The sequence below is a fragment of the Scyliorhinus torazame genome, chromosome 19, assembly GCF_047496885.1.
Source record: "Scyliorhinus torazame isolate Kashiwa2021f chromosome 19, sScyTor2.1, whole genome shotgun sequence".
Lineage (NCBI taxonomy): Eukaryota > Metazoa > Chordata > Chondrichthyes > Carcharhiniformes > Scyliorhinidae > Scyliorhinus > Scyliorhinus torazame.
The window spans coordinates 78,428,255-78,444,563 of NC_092725.1; the positions used below are offsets into that span (position 1 = coordinate 78,428,255).

Consider the following 16,309-nt stretch of genomic DNA (forward strand, 5'->3'; position numbering starts at 1 on the left):
TAAGAAAAAGATAGATGCCTTTCTAAAGAATAAAGGGATTCGGGGATATGGTGTACGGGCCGGAGAGTGGAGCTGAGTCCACAAAGATCAGCCATGATCTCATTAAATGGCGGAGCAGGCTCGAGGGGCCAGATGGCCTACTCCTGTTCTTAATTCTTATGTTCTTATGATTTTATAACAACAAATGTAAACATAACTCAGTAAATAACACCCCCCCCCCCCCGCTATGTGGTTGACTCTTAACTGCCCTCTGAAATGGCCTAGCAAGCTACTCCATTTGAGGACAATTTGGGATTGGCAACAAATGCTGCCCTTGCCATTGATGCCCGTGTCCCATGAAAGAATAAAGGGAAAAAAATACTGCTCATGGAAGGGTGAACAACATGAGGGTACAGGTTTAAGGTGATTGGCAAAAAGACAATGTCAACATGAGGCAAAAGATTTTAATGCAATAATGGTTAAGGGTCTAGATAGATATAATTCAATGCAGAGAACATAGAACTTAGAAAAATACAGCACAGAACAGGCTCTTCGGCCCACGATGTTGTGCTGAACCTTTGTCCTAGATTAAGTGTGAAATCAAGGGTACAATTCTAAAAGGGGTGCAGGAACAGAAATATCAGGAGGTAGAAAAGCACAGATCGTCGAAGGTGGTAAGCAGTTTGAGAATGTGATGGAGCCTGACTCAATTGTGGCTTTCAAACGGAATTGGACAAACACCTGAACGGAACGTTTGGATGAAAGAACTGGGAAATGGGGTGAGCTAAATTGCTCTTGCAGAGAGCTGACACAGACTTGACAGGCCAAATTATGTTGCAACCATTCTGTAATTGATACCATCTGCTTGAACATCGTACAGAAAATGCATTCAAGCAGACATTGAAAATGTGAATCAATATAGGAAGTAAAGTGGTGGATGTGTATGTTTATTAGATTCTTCAAACTACCTCGGATTTTTTAGGTTTTTACCCCAAGGCCACAAACTACTTGTGACCAAGAGGGTTAGTGGACCAATAGGTAAGATGTTTGCCCAACATTTCTGATGCTAATGAACCTCTGACTAAAATCTACATGACCATTACCAATACAATCCCTCTTCTAACTCTTTGTTTCCCCCCCAATCCCTTCACAACCTCCTCTCTAGTTTGTAAAGGTGGCCAACATGATTCCTCTGAGCTTCAATCGGTATACTTAAGGAAGCAGTATTGATAACATTTTGTTTATGAAATGATGAGAATTCAGTTCAGAGTTCCTATATCTGAGAGGATTATTTGTGAGCTCTGCAATATATTTGATCCATACCTTTGGGGAAATTGTATCTTTAACTGCAATATTATTTCAGTTGAAATATTAATGAGTATTCAAAATGAGCTTCTGTCTTTGGGGAAGAGGAATAGATTGAAGTGTGAATTCATGGATGACTAACTTAGAAAACGTCTGTTGTCCTCCAGTCACAACAACCGTTAGACACTTTGGATGCCCAATTGAGACGAGCTCTGAGTCCAGAAACTGTGACAAATTTACCAGTTCCTATCACATCACAGGTGAGTGTCGGTATTGTACGACTAACATTTTGGTAGTATAGTTTGAATTCCTGACTTTATTGAATGGTGCTTAGCCAAGTTGAATATATTTGGACATTGCAGTGAAGGAATATTGGCAATTTTTAATTTCTGAAGTCATTGAGAGGTCTCCGGTTGTTTTCACCATCAATTTGCAAAACTGCAAAGTTACATAACTTGGAAAAACACCTAGAAAACATGCTGGAACAGAGAAATGTTCTCAATAGTTTTCATTCAAATGGGCTCTTCCAACTTTCCTCAAGAGGTGATGGTGAGCCACCAGTGTGTTGTATACTGTACAGAGAAAGAATAATTTGTAAGAGGATTTTATTTGTCATTGGAGTAACTTTGGCAGGCCTTGCTGGATATTGAACTGCTTGGCAAAGTACTAATGCTATGAAAATCTAAAGCTGTGTAGTGATTGGTTATCAAAATCATCCCAGTAACCTTCCTAAAAAAGCATTTGGACACTTAGATCAGGAGGTTCCGAAAGACAAACAAAAATAGGTTCCCGATCTTTGCCAAAACCGACCTCAAAAACTTTACATCACCCCAATTACACATTCACCAGGACTACTGGTGCCCTGTCCAGCCTCCTACTCATCATCACAAATCTACCCTCGGGGCCTGTCACTGTACTCTCCACCTCAAATATCACCCTCTTATTGATCAATACTGCCATCCCCCTCATCTTCATATCCAACCCTGAATGGAATACTTGCGCTGTCCAGCCGTTCCTCAAGCTCGCCTGGTCCCCCACCGTGCCTCTTGGAGCCGAGGACCCAGGTTCGATACCGGTCCTGGGTCACTGTCCGTGTGGAGTTTGCACGTTTTCCCAGTGTTTGCGTGAGTCTCACCCCCACAACCCAACGATGTTCAGGGTAGGTGGATTGGCCACGTTAAATTGCCCTTGTAGTGGGCCGTTTTGACCCTATTGAATGCAGCCCATCGCTTGGCCAACTCAGCACCCAAGCCCTGGTAGATACGCACCACGTTTCCCTCCCCCGCTGCAGAATCTTCTCTTTATCCAGAAAACGATGCAACCGCAGCACCATCGCCCTTGGCTGCTTCCCCGCCTTCGGCCTCCTCCTCAATGCCCTGTGTACTCTACCCACCTCTCGGGAGGTCGGCCAACGACTCCCTCTCCCACTAACTTCTCGAACATATTCGCCACATACTTTGTGGCCTGCGTTCCCTCAATCCCTTCAGGCACCCCACATTACAGAAATTCCAACTCCTGGAGCGATTCTCCAGGTCCTCAGCCTTCTCCCTCAGCTGCTTCTGGCCCTCCGCCATGAACACCATCTCTGCCTCAATGAGGCCAACCCGCTCCTCATGATCCACCACCGACTCCTCTACCTTCTGGAGTGCCGATCTCTGGGCCTCCAGCCTTTGCTCAGTCTCTCAATAGCCGTCCTGATCGGCACAGCCACCTTAGTCAGGTCCTCTTAGACCTCTGACCTCTGCTGTTGGAACATGGCATTCAGAAACTGCACCAATTGCGCAGTAGACCGCCGGGCAGTCAGTGACATTCGAGATCACTCCACCATCTTTCCCTCTGTCGCACTTCAAAAGTCCTCCCGACAAGACTGCTGCCCCTTGATCGCTGCACTCCTCGTTTGATAAGCCATAAACCATAAGACCATAAGACATAGGAGTGGAAGTAAGGCCATTCGGCCCATCGAGTCCACTCCACCATTCAATCATGGCTGATTTCAACTCCATTTACCCGCTCTCTCTCCATAGCCCTTAATTCCTCGAGAAATCAAGAATTTATCAACTTCTGTCTTAAAGACACTCAACGTCCCGGCCTCCACCGCCCTCTGTGGCAATGAATTCCACAGACCCACCACTCTCTGGCTGAAGAAATTTCTCCTCATCTCTGTTCTAAAGTGACTCCCTTTTATTCTAAGGCTGTGCTCCCGGGTCCTAGTCTCCCCTGCTAATGGAAACAACTTCCCTACGTCTACCCTATCTAAGCCATTCATTATCTTGTAAGTTTCTATTAGATCTCCCCTCAACCTCATAAACGCCAATGAATAAAATCCCAGGATCCTCCGATGTTCATCGTATGTTAGGCCTACCATTCCTGGGATCATCCGTGTGAATCTCCGCTGGACCCACTCCAGTGCCAAGTATGTCCTTCCTGAGGTGTGGGGCCCAAAATTGCTCACAGTATTCTAAATGGGGCCTAACTAGTGCTTTATAAAGCTTCAGAAGTACATCCCTGCTTTTATATTCCAAGCCTCTTGAGATAAATGACAACATTGTATTTGCTTTCTTAATTACGGACTCAACCTGCAAGTTTACCTTTAGAGAATCCTGGACTAGGACTCCCAAGTCCCTTTGCACTTCAGCATTATGAATTTTGTCACCGTTTAGAAAATAGTCCATGCCTCTATTCTTTTTTCCAAAGTGCAAGACCTCGCACTTGCCCACGTTGAATTTCATCAGCTATTTCTTGGACCACTCTCCTAAACTGTCTAAATATTTCTGCAGCCTCCCCACCTCCTCCATACTACCTGCCCCTCCACCTATCTTTGTATCATCGACAAACTTAGCCAGAATGCCCCCAGTCCCGTCATCTAAATCGTTAATATATAAAGAGAACAGCTGTGGCCCCAACACTGAACCCTGCAAAACCCCACTCGTCATCGGTTGCCATTCCGAAAAAGAACCTTTTATCCCAACTTTCTGCCTTCTGCCTGACAGCCAATCGTTAATCCATGTTAGTACCTTGCCTCGAATACAATGGGCCCTTATTTTACTCAGCAGTCTCCCGGGAGGCACCTTATCAAAGGCCTTTTGGAAGTCAAGATAGATAACATCCATTGGCTCTCCTTGGTCTAACCTATTTGTTTTTGATGAAAAAGTATTTTCCATTTTTACAACTTTGTAACAAAATGTACATTGACCGTTATTTAAACAATATATTAACTAACAACAAGTACAGAAAAAGAAATAGTAACATTGAAAAAATAAATATAATTATAAATAACTAGCAATGAAAAGAACAAAAAAACCCCAAGGACCCACATGTACCCCCCCCCCCCCCCACTGGGTTGCTGCTGCTGTCTTTCCTGTTTTCCCTTATCGCTCTGCGAGATAGTCCAGGAACGGTTGCCACCGCCTGGTGAACCCCTGAGCCGAACCTCTTAGTGCGTACTTTATTCGCTCCAATTTTATAAACCCTGCCATGTCGTTTATCCAGGCCTCCACGCCCGGGGGTTTAGCTATTTTCCACATTAGTAGAATCCTTTGCCGGGCTACTAGGGACGCAAAGGCCAAAACATTGGCCTCTCTCGCCTACTGCACTCCCGGTTCTTCTGCAACCCCAAATATAGCCAACCCCCAGCTTGGTTCGACCCGGACCCCCACCACCTTTGAGATCACTCTTGCCACACCCACCCAGAACCCATGCAATACCGGACATGACCAAAACATGTGGGTGTGGTTCGCCGGGCTTCCCGCGCACCTCCCGCACCTATCCTCCACTCCAAAAAATCTACTCTGCCTTGCTCCCGTCATATGCGCCCTGTGTAAAACCTTGAATTGGATCAGGCTGAGCCTGGCACACGAGGACGAGGAATTTACCCTACTTGGGGCATCTGCCCACAGCCCCTCCTCAATCTCTTCCCCCAGCTCCTCCTCCCATTTACCCTTTAGCTCCTCTACCATCGTCTCCCCCTCGTCTCTCATTTCCCTGTATATATTGGACACTTTACCATCACCGACCCATGCCCCCGAGATATCACTGTCCTGGATCCCCTGCACCGGGAGCTGCGGAAATTCCCTCACCTGTTGCCTTGCAAATGCCCTCACTTGCAAATATCGAAAGGCATTCCCAGGTGGCAACTCGTATTTTTCTACCAGTGCTCCCAGACTCGCGAACATCCCGTCCAAGAACAAGTCCTTCAATTTCACAATTCCTGCTCGTTGCCAAGATTGGAATCCCCCATCTATCCTTCCTGGGACGAACCTGTGGTTGTTCCTTATCGGGGACCACACCGAGGCACCCGTCACCCCCCTATGTCATCTCCACTGCCCCCAAATCTTCAAAGTCGCCACCACCACTGGGTTTGTGGTGTATTTTTTAGGGGAAAACGGTAACGGCGCCGTCGCCAGTGCTTTTAAACTTGTTCCCCTACAGGACGCCATCTCCAGCCTTTTCCACGCCGCTCCTTCTTCCCTCATCCACTTACATATCATAGACACGTTGGCGGCCCAATAGTAATCACTCAGGCTCAGCAGTGCCAGTCCCCCTCTGTCCCTCCTACGCTGAAGGAACCCCCTTTTTACCCTTGGGGTCTTTCCAGCCCACACAAAGCTCATAACACTCCTATCCACTTTCTTGAAGAAGGCCTTTGTAATCAGTATGGGGAGGCACTGAAACATGAAAAGAAACCTCGGGAGGACCACCATTTTGACCGCCTGTACCCTACCCGCCAATGACAGGGGCACCATGTCCCACCTTTTAAAGTCCTCCTCCATCTGCTCTACCTGTTGTGTCAAGTTAAGTTTATGCAAGGTTCCCCAGTTCCTAGCCACCTGGATCCCTCGATATCGAAAGTCCCTTGCTACTCTCCTCAGCGGCAGATCGTCTATTCCCCTGCCCTGTTCCCCGGGGTGCATCACAAATAGTTCACTCTTTCCCATGTTCAATTTGTATCCCGAGAACGCTCCAAACTCCGAGTGTCTGTATTATCTCAGGCATCCCCTCCCCTGGGTCCGCCACATATAGCAGCAGATCATCCACATATAATGACACCCGATGTTCCTCTCCTCCTCTAAGCACCCCTCTCCACTTCCTAGAGCCCCTCAGCGCTATGGCCAATGGCTCGATTGCCAACGCGAACAGTAACGGGGACAAGGGACACCCCTGTTTTGTGCCCCTATGTAATCGGAAATAGTCGGATTGTTGCTTGTTTGTAACCACGCTTGCCACCGGGGCCCCGTACAGGAGCTGAACCCATCTGATGAACCCCTCTCCAAATCCAAATCTCTTCAGTACTTCCCACAGGTAGTCCCACTCCACTCTATCGAATGCCTTCTCTGCATCCATCGCCACCACTATCTCCGCCTCCCCCTCCGGTGGGGGCATCATCATTACCCCCAGCAACCTTCGTATGTTGGCATTCAATTGCCTCCCTTTAACAAACCCTGTCTGGTCGTCATGTACCACCCCTGGGACACAGTCCTCTATCCTAGTCGCCATCACCTTGGCCAGTAACTTGGCGTCTACATTTAGGAGGGAGATGGGCCTGTATGACCCGCACTGCAGCGGGTCTTTGTCTCGTTTCAGGATCAACGATATCGTCGCCTCCGACATCGTTTGGGGTAGTGTCCCCCTTTCCTTAGCCTCTTTGAAGGTTCTCGCCAGGAGTGGGGCCAGTAGGTCCACATATTTCCTGTAAAATTCCACCGGGAACCCATCTGGTCCCGGGGCGTTTCCTGCCTGCATGTTCCCGATTCCTTTTACCACCTCCTCCACCTCAATCTGCGCTCCCAGACCTGTCACCTCCTGCTCCTCGACCCTCGGGAACTCCAACTGGTCCAAGAAGTGCATCATTCCCTCTTTCCCCTCCGGGGGTTGGGACTTATACAGCCTCTCGTAGAATGACTTAAACACCCCGTTCACCCTCTCCGCCCTCTGTTCCATCCTTCCCTCCCCGTCCCTAATTCCTCCGATCTCTCTCGCCGCCCCCCTCTTCCTAAGTTGTTGGGCCAGCAGTCGGCTCGCCTTTTCCCCATACTCGTATTGTATTCCCTGTGCCTTCCTCCACTGCGTCTCCGCCTTACCCGTGGTCAGCAGGTCAAACTCCGTCTGTAGTCTCCGTCTTTCCCTGTATAACCCTTCATCCGGGGCCTCCGCATATTGCCTATCCACCCTCCGAATCTCCCCAATCAGTCTCTCCCTTTCTTTACCCTCTTCTTTCCCCTTGTGGGCTCTTATGGAAATCAGCTCCCCCTAACCACCGCTTTCAGTGCCTCCCATACTACCACCTGGACCTCTCCATCATCGTTGACCTCTAGGTACCTTTCAATACATCCCCTCACCCTTCCACATACCCCCTCATCTCCAAAGTGGGCGCTGCTCCTTCTCCTCTCCTAGATCCAGATCCACCCAGTGTGAGGCGTGATCTGAAACGGCTATAGCCGAATATTCCGTTCCTGCTACTTTCGGGATCAGCGCCCTTCCCAGGACAAAAAGCTCTATCCGGGAGTATACTTTATGGACGTGGGAGAAGAAGGAAAACTCCTTACTCCTCGGTCTAGTAAATCTCCAGGGATCTACTCCTCCCATCTGCTCCATAAACCCCTTAAGCACCTTGGCCGCTGCCGGCCTCCTCCCGGTCCTAGATCTGGACCAGTCCAGCACCGTGTTGAAGTCTCTCTTTCCCCCCCCCCCCCCCGCCCAATACCAAATTTCCCATCTCTAGGTCCGGGATGCGCCCCAACATACGCTTCATAAAACCCACGTCATCCCAGTTCGGGGCACATACGTTCACCAGCACCACCGCCTCACCTTGCAATCTGCCACTCCCCATCACGTACCTGCCCCCACTGTCCGCCACTATGGTCTTAGCCTCAAACAGTACCCGTTTCCCCACCAGTATTGCCACCCCTCTATTTTTCGCATCTAATCCTGAGTGGAAAACCTGTCCCACCCATCCTTTCCTTAATCTGACCTGATCTGCCACTTTCAGGTGCGTCTCTTGAAGCATAACCACATCCGCCTTCAGCCTCTTTAGGTGCGCAAATACCCTTGCCCTCTTAATCGGCCCGTTCAACCCTCTCACGTTCCACGTGATCAACCGGGTTGGGGGGCCCTTTACCCCCCCCCCCCCCAATCGTCGACTAGCCATCCCCTTTTTTAAACCAGCTCCTCACCCGGGCCCCACGTACCCGTTTGTCCCCCAGACGGCGCCCTCCCGTCCCGACCATCCCATATCAGCTCCCCCTTACCCTCAGCAGCAGCAACCCAGTTAATTCCCCCCCCCCGCTCGATTCCCTTCTAGCTTGATTGCTCCCCCATATTGCTTCCGGGAGTCGTCAAACTCTGGCTGACCTCGGCTTCCCCCGTTTACCCTTGGCCTCCCTGCGTGTGGGGCCCCCTTCCTTCCTGCGCCCACTTTTCCCGCCACAATTTCCGTAGCGCGGGAGAAAAGCCTGTGCTTCCCTCTCGGCCCCGCCCCTAATGGCGCAGTTCCCTGTCCCCTTCCCCACCGGCGCCCACATTTCTTCGTGTCCCCCCCTCTGGGGGTGGGGGAGAAAAAATTCTCCCGTCCAACATTTTTACAGATAAGCCCTCCCCCTCTCCCCCCTTTACAATTCCTTGCCACCACCTCGCTACTTCTTTCCAAACATCCATTCCTCAAACCTAGTCCAACTTCTCTTCTTGAATAAATGCCCACGCCTCCTCCGCCGTCTCGAAGTAGTGGTGTTTGACCTGATGTGTAACCCACAGTCTTGCCGGCTGCAACATTCCAAATTTCACTTTTTTCCTGTGGAGCACCGCCTTGGCCCGATTGAAACTCGCCCTCCTTCTCGCCACCTCCGCACTCCAATCTTGATACACGCGGATCACCGCGTTCTCCCACCTGCTACTCCGTGTTTTCTTAGCCCATCTCAGGACCATCTCTCTGTCTTTGTAGCGGTGGAACCTCACCACTATTGCTCGCGGTATTTCCCCTGCCTTCGGTCTTCTCACGACGACCCGGTATGCTCCCTCCACTTCCCGGGGGCCCGTCGGGGCCTCAGCTCCCATTAAAGTATGGAGCATCGTACTCCCATACACCCCAACAACCGCTCCCTCTGACCCTTCGGGAAGACCCAAAATCCTTAAATTCTTCCTCCTCGAGCTATTTTCCAGGGCTTCCAGCCTTTCTATGCACCTCTTATGTAGTGCCTCGTGCGTCTCCGTCTTCACCACCAAGCCCTGTATCTCGTCTTCATTCTCGGCTGCCTTTGCCTTCACTCCACGGAGCTCCATCTCCTGGGTCTTTTGCGTCTCCTTCAATCCCTCAATCGCCAGCAACATCGGCGCCAGCACCTCCTTCTTGAGCTCCTCCACACGTCGCCGGAGTAACTCCTGCTGTTCCGGGCCCCATACCATCTGGGCTCCCTCAGCCGCCATCTTGCTACTCCCTCCTCTTCTTTGCCGCTGCTCCAGAGGATCCTCCGCAATCTGGCCACTACTATCGCTTCTTTCCATCCACACCCGGGGGGACTCCTTCCTTTATCGCCTCACACTGAGTTTGGCCGTGAAAAATTTCCGTTGGGGCTCCCGATAAGAGCCCAAAAGTCCGTTAAAACGGGAGGTGCCGAAACGTGCGACTCAGCTGGTCATCGCCGCAACCGGAAGTCTCTAACCTATTTGTTATCTCTTCAAAGAACTCTTAACAGGTTTGTCAGGCACGACCTCCCCTTACTAAATCCATGCTGACTTGTCCTAATCCGACCCTGCACTTCCAAGAATTTAGAAATCTCATCCTTAATGATGGATTCTAGAATCTTGCCAACAACCAAGGTTAGGCTATAATTTTCCATCTTTTTTCTTGTTCCCTTCTTGAACAGGGGGATTACAACAGTGATTTTCCAATTCTCTGGGACTTTCCCTGACTCCAGTGACTTTTGGAAGATCATAACTAACGCCTCCACTATTTCTTCAGCTATCTCCTTTAGAACTCTAGGATGTAGCCCATCTGGGCCCGGAGATTTATCAATTTTTAGACCTCTTAGTTTCTCTAGCACTATCTCCTTTGTGATGGCTACCATATTCAACTCTGTCCCCTGACTCTCCTGAATTGTTGGGATATTACTCATGTCTTCTACTGTGAAGACTAACGCAAAGTACTTATTTAGTTCCTCAGCTATTTCCTTGTCTCCCATCACTAGATTACCAGCGTCATTTTGGAGCGGCCCAATGTCTACTTTTGCCTCCCGTTTGTTTTTAATGTATTTAAATAAACTTTTACTATCATTCCTAATGTTACTGGCTAGCCTACCTTCATATTTGATCCTCTCTTTCCTTATTTCTCTCTTTGTTATCCTCTGTTTGTTTTTGTAGCCTTCCCAATCTTCTGACTTCCCACTACTCTTTGCCACATTATAGGCTTTCTCTTTTGCTTTGATGCATTCCCTGACTTCCTTTGTCAGCCATGGCTGCCTAATCCCCCCTCTGATAACCTTTCTTTTCTTTGGGATGAACCTCTGTACTGTGTCCTCAATTACTCCCAGAAACTCCTGCCATTGCTGTTCTACTGTCTTTCCCACTAGGCTCTGCTCTCAGTCGATTTTCGTCAGTTCCTCCCTGATGCCCCTGTAGTTACCTTTATTTAACTAACACCTTTACATCTGATTCTACCTTCTTTCTTTCAAATTGCAGACTGAATTCTACCATATTATGATCACTGCCTCCTAAGTGTTCCCTTACTTTAAGATCTTTAATCAAGTCTGGATCATTACATAACACTAAGTCCAGAATGGCCTGTTCCCTCGTGGGCTCCATGACAAGCTGTTCCAAAAAGCCCTCCTGTAAACATTCAATTAATTCCCTTTCTTTGGGTCCACTGGCAACATTATTTACCCAGTCCACCTGCATATTGAAATCCCCCATGTTCACTGTGACCTTGCCTTTCTGACATGCCCTTTCTATTTCGTGGTGCATTTTGTGACCCTGGTCCTGACCACTGTTAGGAGGCCTGTACATAACTCCCATTACGTTTTTTTTGCCTGTGTGTTTCCTCAACTCTACCCACCCAGACTCCACATCATCTGACCCGATGTCGTTTCGTCCTTTTGATTTAATTTCATTCCTAATTAACAAGGCAACCCCGCCCCCTCTGCCCACCTCTGTCTTTTCGATAGGTTGTGAATCCCTGGATGTTTAAATGCCAGTCCTGAACCCCCTGCAACCATGTCTCTGTGATGCCTACCACATCATACCCGCCAGTCACAATCTGGGCCACAAGCTCATCTACCTTGTTCCGTACACTGCGCGCATTTAAATATAACACCTTTAATTCTCTATTGACCGTCCCTTTTTGTTTTCTTAGTGTGGTGGACCTTGGTTTACTGAGCCTTTCCATACACTGTGTCATATTTTGTGAGATGGGGACTATCGTAACCTCTCCTGAGTTCTGTCTTTTCGTGCTTTTTTGTATTCCTAAGCAGCTACGCTTCCCACTGATTACTTCACCTCTTGGTTCCCTGACTCCTCCCCCCCCCCCCCCCCCCCCCCCCCCCCCCCCCAATCTCTAGTTTAAAGTCCTATTGACCACCATATTTACTCTTTTCGCCACAGGTGCTACCGGAGGAGAATTTCTATCTCTCACTGTTCATGCACTTTGCACCAGCAAACACCCCCTATATAGGGTGAAAAGGACCAAATAATTCCACCTCAAGGAGGAGACATCAAATGTGCGACCACTCTCTCCACCGGATGTCTCTTGCAGTTTTTAGCAATTGATTTGAGTATGCCCCTGAACAAGTTTGGCAATACCTCTTCAGTGTCTTTAAAGACACAATATTTGTAAAACCCTTGGGTCTTGCTTTGGTATTTCAGTGCTGCTGCAACTGTTGACAGTTAATTAATGGAATACAAGTTTGCATGGTGTAGGTTTTAATGTGAAATTGATAGTTTGAAATATTCTCCATCATGGGCAACACGGTAGCATAGTGGTTAGCACAATTGCTTCACAGCTCCAGGGTCCCAGGTTCGATTCCAGCTTGGGTCACTGTCTGTGCGGAGTCTGCACATCCTCCCCGTGTGTGCGTGGGTTTCCTCCGGGTGCTCCGGTTTCCTCCCACAGTCCAAAGATGTGCAGGTTAGGTGGATTGGCCATGATAAATTGCCCTTAGTGTCCAAAATTGCCCTTAGTGTTGGGTGGGGTTGCTGGGTTATGGGGATAGGGTGGAGGTGTTGACCTTGGGTAGGGTTCTCTTTCCAAGAGCCGGTGCAGACTCGATGGGCCGAATGGCCTCCTTCTGCACTGTAAATTCTATGATAATTCTATGATCTTGGCATCAAGAGTTTCATTTTTCTGTAAATTTTTTGCCTTTTGGTCATGACCATGTCGGGGATATTAAGTTAGATCTCTAGGCACACAATGGGAAATTGAGGTTTGTGGAAGGAGCAAGCTAGCTGGATAAAATGCCCATTTTTTATTCTATACATTGATATTCGTGACTTACTTGGTACGGTTGTCAGCTTCTGTGTAGATTTTGTCAGCCCACATTTCTCAAAGATCCATTCTCACTTCATCATGTCAACTGCCCCATACTTGCAATCTCCCCCTTTAGCTTTTCAATGTCACTTGCACATAACCGTAGGCTCAGCTTTCATGTTTGATTTTGAGTTTTTCATGGAAGAAGAATGACTTTTATAGAGTATATTTTATGGTTACTGGACATCCCAAAGTGCTTTATCACCAATAAAGTATTTTCTGAAATGTAGGAAATGCTGCAACCAAGTTGCATACAACAAGTTCCCACCAATGGCAATGTGACGATGAACAGGAAATCTATTCCTGTGAGCTTGCTTGATGTATAAGTATTGGTCAATACACCTGGGATAAAAGCAGAAAAGTGCTGGAAATTCCCAGCTTTTCTTTGAAATAGTGTCATGGGATCTATTACAGCTACCTGAGGGGGAAGATGGGGGCCTCATCGTACTTATTCATCCAAAAAATGGCATCTTCAGTGCAGTGCTCCCTTAGTGTAGCTGAGGGCAGCAGTCTCTATCTACCCTGTTGAGCATTTTGCAGAATTTCATATTTTGATGAGATAACCTCCCATTATTTCAAAGGTCTTCAGGCACTTATAAATGACTACTTAATAAAGGTTTTTTTTAAAATGGGACAAATCTGATAGTTATTTTTGAGGATTTAACTGGAATGATGCATCAAAGGAAACAGATGTCGTGTATTTGGATTTTGAAAAATCGTTTGATCAGGTAGCGCCATAAGAGGTTAGCACACAATTAGGACTTGTGGTTAGGAGTAGTATATTAGCATGCATTGAAGATTTGTTAATTGACAGAAAACCGTGCAGGAATAAATTGAACATTTTTAATAATCTTTATTGTCACAAGTAGGCTTACATTAACACTGCAATGAAGTTACTGTGAAAAGCACCTAGTCGCCACATTGCAGCACCTGTTCGAGTACACAGAAGGAGAATTCAGAATGTCCAAATTACCTAACAGCACGTCTTTCGGGACTTGTGGAAGGAATCCGGAGCACCCAGAGGAAACCCAGGCAGACACTGGGAGAACGTGCAGACTCCGCACAGACAGTGACCCATTCTAAAATCTAGGGAATTTAGAAAACCATAACCAGTGAATCTACCATCTCTGCAGCTCCCTATTTCAGGACCCTAGGATGGAAGCCATCAGTTCCTCCTGATCTGTCAGATTTTAGTATTTGCGGTTTCTTTTGATATGTATTATGATATTAATTACCTTAATATTCTCTATCTATACTACCCTAACCCCCCCCCCCTGCTGACGGTTAATTCTCCGCAAAGAAGTCAATGAATGGTTGCCACCTCCGGGCGAACCCTAACAACAACCCTCTCAAGGTGAACTTGATTTTATCTAAGCCCAGGAAACTCGCCATGTCTGACAGCCAAGCTTCCGACTTCGGGGGCGTTGAGTCCCTCCAAGCTTGAAGTATCCGTCTCCGGGCAACCAGGGAAGCAAAGGCCAAGACGTCGGCCTCTTTCTCCCCCTGGACTTCCGGGGCCTCTGAAACCCCAAAAATCGCCACCTCTGGACTCATTGCCACCCTCATGTTCAGTACTCTAGACATAATGTCCTCGAACGCCTGCCAGTATCTCCTAAGTTTTGGACGAGCCCCAAACATGTGGACATGGTCTGCCGGTCCTCTCAGACACTTTACACACCTGTCCTCTACGCTGAAGAATCTGCTCATCGGGACACTGTCATGTGGGCCCGGTGGACGACCTTAAATTGAATCAGGCCAAGCCTAGCACATATTGCAGTCCCATTGACCCTGCTCAGCGTGTCTGCCCACAGACCTTTCCTCAATCTCCCCTCCCAACTCCTCCTCCCATTTATGCCTCAGCTCCTCGGACTGCGTCTCCTCCGCCCCCATGAACTCCTTGTAAATATCCGAGACACTTCTCTCCCCCACCCATCCTCTAGACACTACCCTATCTTGGATCCCCCTTAGTGGCAAGAGTGGAAAAGATGGCACCTGCCTACGCAAAAAGTCCCGCATCTGATCTACCGGAATTCATTCCCCCTCGTCAACCCAAACTTGGATGTTGACCAGGACCACCTTCCTCCCTTCCAGCTCACCGCTAACCATAACGTAGCGACCCCCCCGACTGAAACAATACTCCCCACCTCAAACTGTACCCGCTTGTTCACCAGAATCGCGACCCCCCAGGTCTTCGTATCTAGCCCTGAGTGGAATACCTGACTAACCCAGCTCTTCCTCAACTTAATCTGGTCTGCTACCTTCAGGTGCGTCTCCTGTAACATTATCACGTCCGCCTTTAGAGCCCTAAGATGCGCGAACACCTTTGCCCTTTTCACCGGTCCATTTAGCCCTCTAACTTTACACGTGACCAGCCTAGTTGGGGGACACTGCGCCTGCCCCCAGCCCCTGCCCTGCGCCTCTATGGCCCCCCCACTGTGCTCCTACAGACTAGCTCACCCAGTTAGCCTGGTCGCCCACTGCTCCGGCGCCAGCATGTCTCCCACCTATTGTTGTCTACCTGCCCCCCAACGCCCATCGAAACCATCGCCCTCATCAACCCAGCCCCCGACAACCGCCCACTTTAAGAAACAGACGCCAACCAGAGTCCGTGTAAAGAAAAACAATGCCAAACTCTCGCCATAATACATATCAAAGTAATACTACTCAAAATAATACAAAGTCAAAAATCCCCCCACCATCCCCCTCACAACAAAGAAAACCCACCGAAATCGAATAATAAAAAAAAAAACTACTTTCCTCTACTTAAACAAAACACCATTATCGAAGAGAAAAAGTCAAGAACAAAAACGAACGAATGAATAAATCAGTGCAAACAGCATTTAAAACGAACAGGAAAAACAGTTTCACAAACTTAGAGCAGAATGTTCTCAAGTTAGCACCAGTCCTTTCCTCCTGGCGAACTCCATAGCGTCCTCGGGTGACTCAGTAATGATCTTGGTCCTCATGCGTAACCCAAAGTCGCGCCGGATACAACAGTCCGAACATAATCTGCTTCTTGAACAGGATCGACTTGACTTGATTAAAGCCTGCCATCCTCTTGGCCACCTCCACGCTTAAATCTTGGTACACCTGCAAAATTCTGTTGTCCCACTTACAGCTCCGCGTGCGCTTGGCCCACTGGAGAATGCGCTCCTTATCCAGCTACCTGTGGAACCTGACCACCATCGCCCGAGGGGGATCTCCCTGTCGCGGCTTTCTCGCCAGCGCTCTGTATGCCCGATCCACCTCCAACGGTCGGGGGAAAGCCCCATCTCCCAGCAGCTTCTGGAACATGTTCGCCACAAAACTCCCCGGCATCCGCCCCCCCCTCCGGGAGGCCACCAATACTTATGTTCTGCCTACGGGACCTGTTCTCCAAATCCTCTACCTGTTCCAGCAGCCTTTTTTGCCGGTCCCTCAGCATCCCCACCTCCATCTCCACCGCCGTCTGGTGTTCCTCCTGTTCAGCTAGCACCTTCTTCAGTTTCTGGATCGTCTGGTCCTGGGCACCTAGCCTCC

General features: G+C 48.6%; 1 protein-coding gene across 11 annotated transcripts in view; it reads left to right on the forward strand.

Annotated features, from left to right (window-relative positions):
- Positions 1-16,309, forward strand: part of wnk1b (WNK lysine deficient protein kinase 1b) — a 254,162-nt gene that overhangs the window by 199,284 nt on the left and 38,569 nt on the right. For all 11 annotated transcript variants that reach the window (XM_072484582.1, XM_072484581.1, XM_072484577.1 and 8 more), the window contains one exon: positions 1,452-1,544. In XM_072484582.1, coding sequence (XP_072340683.1) covers positions 1,452-1,544 — 93 coding nt within the window. The remainder of the gene's footprint in view (positions 1-1,451; positions 1,545-16,309) is intronic.